A 10,076-nucleotide genomic window follows, 5' to 3' on the forward strand; every position below is an offset into this window, starting at 1 on the left:
GATTCCTGCCATATTTTGTGATGTGCCGTGTTACATACGCAACCGGCGCTCTTGTGCCATTAGTGGGAGAAGTGATAAGGTAAAAGCATGGAAGTTAAGCACGTTGAGCCCAGTTGGCTACCCTTCACTGGGGAATGGGGAATTAACTTACTGATAGTTATGCGGGGGCGACTACTGCGATCATCTAATGCTCGCACCGCAGCGTCGACGCGCGTGCGTGAATGGATCTTTTTCCCATCCCTCTTCTTTGTTGAGCAAATATTGTGAGGGAAATTTATAAGGTACTGCTTTTGTATGTGTAGTGAGCTTCTTAAAGGGAATTTTATTCTCAGAAGAAAGACCTTCTTATCGCGAATTACAACTTTAATAATAGACTTCTCTAATGCAAAACACCCTTTTTGGGGCATTTAATTAGGAGTTATAGGTGCAGAAGAATACAGTTTTATGGCTGTAATCTTGCTTACGGTGTTGGTAGATGACTGACAGCAAAATTGTTGTAGGTGAACACCATCTTTATCTTTCTTGAAGTCAGCTGTCAATATTTCGCCTAAAAAAATAAATTATGGGTTTTACGTGCCAAAACCACCATCTGATACGAGGCTCGCCGTAGTGCGGGACTGCGGAAATTTGGACCACCTGAGGTTCTTTAACGTGCACCTAAATATAAGTAGACTGGTGTTTTCGCATTTCTCCCCCATCAAAAATGCGGCCGCCATGCAAAATTTAGCCTCATCCGGTGCAAATTTAGCCGCATTTAGCCATGCAAAATTTAGTCTCATAGATGCGAGTTACGCAAGATAAGACATTCTTCGGCGGATTCGGTACATATACACCTGGAAGGCAAATAGACGTAACTACAAAAGTGTCGAGCTCCTAGGAGCCTTTGCGCCAGTTAATATAGCTATAGTATCGCATTTCAATGCACTAGCGATTATACGGACACTAGAGGCGTGTTCGCGCCGCCGCCGTCGTGCTGTCCTGGTATTCACGGCACCCGTGCGCTTCGCGCGTGGAGGGCTAGAAAGTCTTCAAAGAGGCGCATGCTTGATAGCTTTCATACGCTCCGCTCATCCGGCTCTGCCCAAGCCAGGGCAGCGTTCTGGCTTCCGCTGCTGGCATGAGCTTGGTGCGCGCACACATTGCAGCTGCGTGCACTGCCTACCACACCGTGCGGCATACAGTGGTTGCAGCAGAATAGGGCGTAAACGTCAAGCTAAATTTATGTCTCATCTTCCAATGGGCTGTACCTCACCTTCCATCTTGCGAACGCCGGCGGCTTTCCTTCGGTCTCGTCCGTGCACCATCCAGTTGCGGCACCGGTGACGCAGCTGCCGGCGTTCCTCATGGCGCCAACGTTGTGAGAAGCCGTCTGAGAAGCCAGGGCGCTGTTCCTGCTCGCGCAGCGGCAGCTGTACCGCGTGCTGCGCCCCCCCCCCCCCCCCATGCCGCGTCCGCGCATTGTTAGTACATTGTGCGAGGAGCTCGAGCGCAACGCCAAACCATGCTCGCGCTTTCAATGCTTCGCCTTCGGGCGTAACTGCAAATTTTTGTTCTTCCAAAGGCAGCATCTGTTCTTTCAGGTTGAGCCATGGCATGGCATGGAACTGGTAACCGATTTCTCCTTTCTATGAATTCGCGTGTCCTTTGCTGCTTGCTGCTGAGTAGTGTAGCCGCCTTGGGGATATCGTGCCCCAGTTCAAAGTGACGCGAAATGGTGCACCTCTGGCGCTATTCCCCAAAGGGTCGCCATTCCTCGGCGTCGCCGTGGAGAGAGCCTCGCGGAAGGGACGCGCTGGGCCATCGCTCAGCGGGAAACTCGCAATCTGCGCATCTCGCTCGAATCGCTGCCTTGTACGCCGAGGCAAACAGTGCGCGCGCGCGGCCCAGCGATGCGACACTTCCATATGGAGGCGGCCGCTACCCACTTTATATTTATTCAAGCGTGCAGGGCGGCTGGTAATGCGGAAAAATAGCCCAGCTACGACTGGCAAATATAGGACAAAAGACGGGGGCCGTCCTCGGTCGCCCGGCGAATTCCCAGCTGGTTTATCTTTCAATTCCCGGGGTCCGGCGCCTGAATGCCTGTTGCTCGCGGGAGCGCGCTTCCGATCAGCGCAGCCACTCTGGCGCTGAGCGATGGGCCTCGTTTTAGAAGGAATATTTGCCGATTGCAGCTCATTTATCTCGGTGCCTATTTTTTCCTTCCCGCGGCCACTGGCTCTCCGGGCCTTCTTTATTCGGGACTTTGGGGATTTCAGCGAGTACTGCCCGTGTTTCCCCCAGCGGCCGATGGGGCCCGCTCACCTTTCCGCGGGGGTGGCTGCTGTCCCCCTCCCTTCCCTCCCTATTACGCAACCCCGGCAGCGTGTCTCGAATATGGCGCTCTCTTCGCAGCACTGATCCGCGCTGCGTAGGAGGGATGGCGCAGTGCGATGCTGCCGTTCATCTTCTTGCAACCATGCAGTCCACGGCGCAGCTCGCGCGCGGGTGACATTGTACTCTGCCAAGACTCGTAATGAGTTGTGCGTACATACATACATACATACATACATACATACATACATACATACATACATACATACATACATACATACATACATACATACATACATACATACATACATACATACATACATACATACATACATACATACATACATACATACATACATATTAAAATGTTATAGGAACGTGAATGCCCTGGCACTGCTTTCCGATTATCTTTCGCTATCCTTCTCTTACCCATATACAAACATTCTAGCGGGTTACTCACTTACAATAGATCAATAAAAAAACTTAATGTTATAGGACTGCTCTCATGATATCGGCAGTCAACGTTGATTTTGGTTTATTTATTTATTTATTTATTTATTTATTTATTTATTTATTTATTTATTTATTTATTTATTTATTTATGCATGCTCGTCCTGTTTCAGTCTTGAACTTTGGGACCCTTGTCTGTGTACTTTCCATGCTGTAATGTTATTAACCTGAAGTGTAATAATGACAACGATTGGTGCAAACTGTGTGACCCCCAATAAGAGATGTCAAACCACAAGATCATTGAAGATGTGGAAGTAAAATCAATCCGCAAAAAATTTGTTGCGGTAAAATATTAGTACGATTTTAGTTGGATGCGCTTCGTATATAAGTCTGAGGCTCCCGCTGTGGGGGGGAGTGGCTTGTGAAGATAACGACGTGACGGACGGACGTACAGACGTATGGACGGCGTAGCAAGCGCAATTTTGAGTGAAATTTCTAGGAATGGTGTTAGATTTGGTTATTCATATGAGGTATCTGAAAAGCTACAGGCTTGTTGCTACTGTCTCAAGAAATCGGCAGTTCGAGAGGCCCCAGTAAGAAAATAGAGCATCCAGTTGACAAAATAGTGCGGACAAAGCAGATTTGAAATTCATTCTTCCTTTTCCATGGTAGAAAGTCGCCTTTAGAGGCTGTTTTTAATATTACTATTTCATTTTGTTTTCATTTCAAAGCGGCCGCACTTTATCCGAGTTCTTTACTCAGCGAGTCTAGATGCATGGGCTTAGTGGCGCACTAAGTACTTTCAATAATTAATGTGCCGCAATTGACATTAGTTAACCTTGATACTGCCGCCCGGGAACGCTTTTGGTCCTGTAGGTGATGGCGGCTCACAAGCGCCGGTTGTGGTTCAAATTGACTCCAACACACTTGATTTGAAAGGGAGTTCATCCTACTTGCATAGCGCCTCTTAATTTAATCCTCTTTCGAGTTAATATGCAACGGATGCGCGCACGTGAAAACTAATTGACAATTTCCCATATAGTTTCCTCTGCACTCCCGGACAACTTTCTGTGGCAAGTGAATGAAAGCTACGTGGGCATTTCGCAGACGCGTGACAGCGCTCCTGAAAATAGTCCCAAAGTCTCACTTGCGTCTGTGGAAGCTGAGGAGCAGGAAACTGTGGTGTCACGTATTAGTTCCGATTTTGAAATTCATCTGAAATATTGTGCTTCTAGTGGCGATTCTGCAAAGAGCACGAGAAGTGACCAAGTGCTACCCTGTGATATGTCGATGCAGCCATTAAATATTGTCCTTCGTGTGTGCTTCGTGCCTGCGTCCGCGTCGTCGCTTGGACACCTTCGGGCGTGCTCCTTCGTTCTTTCGCGTCACCTTCACTGCCCGCGTCGACGGCGCAACAGTAACATAGACGCCTTATTTAACAGAGTACATTGATCAAAATAAGACATAAGATACACCCGTAAGTGCTAAATTTTAATTTCGTTTTTTCGCGTTGTTCTTCATCGTTTGGGCGAATGCAAAACCGTCGCAATTAGCAGGCTGATTCAGTATCTGCTCCTAGGAAACGAAACATAAAGCTATGTCCGACTCTGCCAGACTACTTGGCGCCGTGACACATTAAAAGCTCAGCCCATGTAGCTTTCCCTTTATCGCCATAGAAGGTTCGCTGCGAGTATATATAGGCAGACATTACGGGCCATTGCGTTCATTTCACAGGCGACGTTAAAATACAAATGAGAAAGTTCTGGCGAAACGGAGACGTAGGCACTATATAGAGTAGACGTATGCCGGTGTAGTGGAACACGTATCCGTAGGAACTTCATCGCTAGTCACAGTGCCGCTGTGACGCTGTCAGCAACCACAGAGCATAGGAGACGCCCTCTTGTTGCACCATTCTTTCCTTCGAAAAACAGAAGGCGCGAAAACGCCATTGTGATGATTAGGCCGCTTCCGATGCGTTTTCGCCAGTAGATGAGCCGAATGCAGCCCGTCGCTTCCATTCCCTTGGCACTCATTCTGTAACTCTAATGCTCAACCGCTTATCTACCCTGCGCATTACATCACCTGCCCAACGTCAACGTTCAACGGCATGTGCCATTCCACAAGATTTTATTAAGCTGTTTAAGTTGTCAATATTCCTTAAACATGACCTTGAACCAGCGTTTAAGAGCGTTCACATTCGTTAGGCAGAACCACGGCTCAGTGACAGGACGCGGTCATTCTTGACCGCTCGCAGACCGTTGACACCGCGAGGGTGAGCGAAACGGGACGGGCGCCGCTGAAAGGCACAAGACGAACGACGCTTTGTGAAAGAGAGCAGCCGAGGCTCGAAAAAAGGAGCCCTCCTTTGTTGTCAAAGTTGTCAAAGCGAATGTTGTGGGAATGTCAACGCCGTGCTTCGGATGAAGCGACATATCCCGGGCGACGTTCCCTGGAGCGGAGGAGAAGGCCGAGGGTGGAGCGGTTGGGTTGCACGGAGGACGCGGGAAAGGAGAAGTCCTGCACCGGTTCACCGTGGCCCTCCTATGACTGTTTATCGTCGCATAGATATTTATCATTTGATGTGGTCATACTAAAGTTCAGCGTAAGGTTTGGTCAGCTGCGATGGGAATGTAATTCGTATGCGATTGTTTGCTGTCCATAGATATAGCTATAGGGCAAGACTCCGTGTATATATGAGAAACTGATGTATTTGTTTTATCTTTGTGATGTTGTGCGACTTGTGATCTATTTCCGAGTTTCGCATCTGAAAAGGAATTTCTTTATTTATGTCAATAAACAAATTAAAAAAAAACCGAGGAAGCCTACGAGAAATTGCGTTTCTGTTAAGCATAACTATACGATTCTTCGAAAACTCGCATCGAGTAAAGATACCGTTGTACCCATATTTGTTTTAAATGTTATGTAGCTGGCCGATCGTCCGTAGCTTAAAGTAAATGGCGTAAGTTAATTACAGCAAGAAACTGAGCTGTATTCAGAGTTTTGTTTTCTTGTAGCGAGTGTTGAGTTGTTAAAGGTCGACCTCAGAATCTGGTTTTCTGAGTTTTGGGGGCATTTTTTTTCGATTATGTTAACCAAGAACAAAAAAGCAGCCTCAAGCACAGAATACCAACTCATCTGTGTCTTCTTGGTTTGTTCAAGTAAGAACAGGAACATTTACAACGTAGTATCAGTTGGCGTTAATTATGTCAAGTAATCGTACATATTGTGCTGCGAAAAGCCCATGATATTTCGCACATCGTCCAGTATTCTCTCTGATTTCCACAGCAAACTACAAAGAAATTTAAGCAGGGGCCCTATAACGTAAAGCTATTCCAATCTGTTTTCATTCCAATCTTCTGACGTCAAATCTGAGTAACTGCCGACGCAAGCATCGGGCCGTGAGCCGCAGCGTTGTCTGAACAGCCCAATCAAACCCTCTCCTCGTTCATCATCATCATCATCATGAGCCTGGCTACGCCCACTGCAAGGCAAAGGCCTCTCCCATACTTCTCCAACTACCCCGGTCATGTGCTAATTGTGGCCATGTTGTCCCTGCAAACTTCTTAATCTCATCCGCCCACCTAACTTTCTGCCGCCCCCTGCTACGTTTCCATTCTCTTGGAATCCAGTCCGTAACCCCACATGACCATCGGTTATCTTCCCTCCTCATTATATGCCCTGCCCATGTTCATATATGGGAGGTCACTTTTGTTTGCTTTCAAAACGAATAAAATTGCCTACATTGAGCGGTTGTTCTTATCTGATTGGCTGACAAGAGGCGAGGAGCACGCTCAAGTGAAGAGGGTTTCGATGGCGCCGAGGCCGTGCAGTGAAAATAGATAACTGGAAGAGGAGGGTGGGGCCGGCGACTGCGATTAGTCTGTTTCGCCTGACTTAGCTTGCACTGGGTTTTAGAGAATCGCGGCGGCGTGCAACGGAAGGTTATGAATGCCGCTAAAACGGATCCTCAGCAAAGAAGAGTTGGCAGGGTGATGTCGTATATGCTTACTGAAAGGCCTCGATAACGTTATGACGCCACGCAAAAAGTTTATTATACGCAAATAAATCCATTCTTTCTGGCAGGTGTGAATAGCCAGTGCATGAGCGAACGGCGGGCAGCCCTCTTCTATTTCTTTCGGACTGGGGCAGTATCCGGCTATTGAGCAAAATATTCAGTTTTGTTTGGCATATTAATGCTTGTTTAACACGTACACGTCACTTTGACGCGGTGAGTTATCGCGGTCACAGACAGGCGAAGTGGGCTTAGCCCGAAAACTTTTGCCCAATAGCAGAGGGCTAATGGCGAAAAATGCATTGAATCAGAAATAAACATTTTCTTTTTTCTTTTATTCGGTCTAGTCATACATAATCAGTGAGTGCACGCCATATCAGATGGAGAGTATTGCGGTTTTCATGACGTCGCGTGACAGACAGGCGTAGTGGGGGTGGCCCTAACACTTTTTGACCAATCGTGGAAGACTGATTACATGATTGAAATAGAAAAGTTTCGAATAACTTTACGATATAGCGCCCCAGCACAGCAGCGATGACGACACGGTACAATTACAGGCACACCTACTAAGCTCTCCAGATCTTTACGCTGGGCTGTCGAAGAAGTATTTTGAGTGGTATTCTTCATGACGCAAGCTTATCGCATAAGGGCCGCTCCTGGGTGATCTGAAAACAGGGAATAATCACAGAAATAGGTATAGTGTGTACACTTAATTAGAGTAGGCATAATTCATGTGAGTAGCAACTTGCTTAGCCATTCGCATTAGCCCAGTAAGAAATAGCCTATCTAAATCTTCAATATTTAATGTAAAAAATGCTGGTTACGGGTATGGTCAGCTAACTAGAACGCTATTTGCCACCGTGATGTGTAATGTAAAGGCTTCAACTTATGAGCAGTGGCACATTCCAGTGAGAAAATAAAGGGGGGGGGGAGAGCGAGAGGCAGAGAGAGAGAGAGAGAGATAGGAGCAGCTGGTCACTCAGCATCTAAAACCTTAAGAGCTGTTTACGTTTTATTACTTACATGCAGCACTTCCTTATTCATGAAGCTTTGAAAAAAATCGCGCTGCACGCTGTCTCAGTTGTAATTATAACATTAATTCGAGTATAACTCACATTAAGAATGAACTTGATTGGAAAGCTCTTCAGCAGCGAAGAAAAGTTTTGCAAATCAAATTTTTTCATTCCATTTTTTATCATGAAACTGCTATTAATAAAACTTTCTACATGATGAACCCAAACTAGTTATCGCACAGAAATAATCATGCTAATATCTTGAAGGGGCAGCACCAGACGACAATGGCAGAAGGCAGGAAATACACAGGATGGCGCTGAACTCACAACTAACTTTATTAAAGCCCCCCCCCCCCCCCCCCATACTGAAACTTATATACTACAACCTATACACACGTGCTCTCTCGTCGATGGCGTCATTATCAGTGCACAGGAAAACAACAAAACCCTGTAATCTAATGATATGAGGCGGTTTAAAAATGCAAATTCACTGTCATGCAAATTTAATGAAGGCATGCTCACACAATGCGATACTTTTTTCTGATATGCTAGGCCTCAATGATCTCCCTCGCAGTTTGGTTGCTATGTGCGGAAAATATTGTGGTGTCTTCATAGATTGGTGTACACTCATGTTCAGAGCAAGGGTCGTCTTGCGCTGTCCCTTCAAGATGTTCAACCAGTACCAACTTGTCCATACGTCGATTCTTCTGCAATCATGCTAAATAGATTCGCGAAATAAGATGTCGTTCGGATGTATTCGCAAAATAAGATGTCGTTCGGATGTATTCGCAATTTTACGATTCGCGAGTGGAATCAGTTGGATGCGAGTGTTGTGGACGTTTCTGCAAATATGGTTTGCTCATTCCTGCAAGATGTATGTTTTAGTTCAATGTTCAAGCGCCAGCTGTGCCTGTCTGCTAGCCCTTTCTTTTTCTTCTCTCGTTCCGGTTATTCTTTCGACTCTCCTACTATAATGCCCAATTGGGCAATGTAGATTCCTAAATAAATGAATAAACAACTAAATACCAAGGATCATCTTCATTATTATATTTCAATTAGCCTAGTTAAGGTAGTACTCTTGAGCATAGTATTACCTAGAGCGCAAAGGCTTGGATAAGTTAGCCAAAAGGTAATGTGAAATCCACAGGGAGATAAGTTAGTTTTTGCATTTTACTAATTTAAACTTAATATAGGTTTGTTTGTTTTTAACTATCAGGTGCGTTGAGTGCTTTGTGTAGCGCCTTCTCTTCCCCCTTTTTTTTTCCAGGGACGCATACACTTTTTATTGTTTATTCTGTAACCCAACTGCGAAAATACGGCTCTCGAGTCTTCCGGCTAGTTGCTTTATAGCAATGCACGACATGACACATGTTATGCTCGTTTAATACAACCTGACCTAGACAGGTTTTTGTAAGCTTTTTGTGCACGGATATCAGTCTGTAGTGAAAGACGGCAATGCTGAGTTTACATGAATATGCTGTTTTTTCGGTGTTGTCTGTGGTCTACAAGCGCGTAGCATATCGTCACACGCTGGGGATGGTGCACTGGCCCGAACACTATCCGGATCACAGGAAAAGACGGATCACAGGAACGGAATGACTTAGTGGGGGAACTTCTACCTAGGATGCAAACTAACACTATGTGAAAACTATAGCGGCGAGGCGAGCGCGATCAGCCATCGCAGAATCACATTCCACTGCAGTGCACAATCTCATCTCGTTATCGAAGTGGTGACCACGTTCGTGATTTTTGTCGATACAGCAAGTGCATCTTAGGCGAGAGACATAACATGATATCAGTGATAGTTCACGGTGAAACAGCCTCAAGCGGGGCAATATAGAACTTTCTCCGCGTGTCATCGTGCACCGAACGTATCGTTGCATAGGGGGTTTATCCGTACGTTTCTGCGTGAAAGCCCTCTGCGTGCGAATGCTAGTTCTCACACATTTGTCTCTGCTGTCGCACACACGAATGAACAGGGACGATGAACGGAAGAAAGGGCGAACGCCTTACATAGATATGTGCTTGCAAACGGCACACACACGCACACATTTCTCTCTCTCTTCTTACTCGCTCTTGTGTTCACCCTCACCCGTATACAAGACTAGAACTGCCCTTGTTTCCGAACTGCACACGCATGGCATTCCTGGTCGGAAGACACGGTATTCTTCGTCGCTACGTTTTGTAGGAACAACATGGAACCTTTGTCGACATGCTCACGACACCAGCTATAGGCTCCCAGCTAGACATACTCTCTCCCCCCAGGACAACGAGCATTGAGACTGTCA

At 46.2% G+C, this 10,076-nt stretch overlaps 1 protein-coding gene across 3 annotated transcripts in view; it reads right to left on the reverse strand.

Moving 5' to 3' along the window:
• The window catches only part of LOC142573227 (uncharacterized), a 54,622-nt gene extending 53,131 nt beyond the window's left edge, over positions 1–1,491 (reverse strand). The window contains exon 1 of one of the 3 annotated variants that reach the window (XR_012826258.1): positions 1,253–1,404. Coding sequence is in view for 2 of the 3 variants with exons in the window: in XM_075682832.1 (XP_075538947.1) it covers positions 1,253–1,304 (52 nt within the window). In the remaining variant the exon portion in view is untranslated. Of the gene's footprint in view, positions 1–1,252 lie in introns of all 3 variants that reach the window. The other 2 variants (XM_075682832.1, XM_075682828.1) reach the window with 2 other exon arrangements.
• Positions 1,492–10,076: the final 8,585 nt, after the last annotated feature.

The sequence above is a fragment of the Dermacentor variabilis genome, chromosome 1, assembly GCF_050947875.1.
Source record: "Dermacentor variabilis isolate Ectoservices chromosome 1, ASM5094787v1, whole genome shotgun sequence".
Taxonomy (NCBI): Eukaryota; Metazoa; Arthropoda; class Arachnida; order Ixodida; family Ixodidae; genus Dermacentor; species Dermacentor variabilis.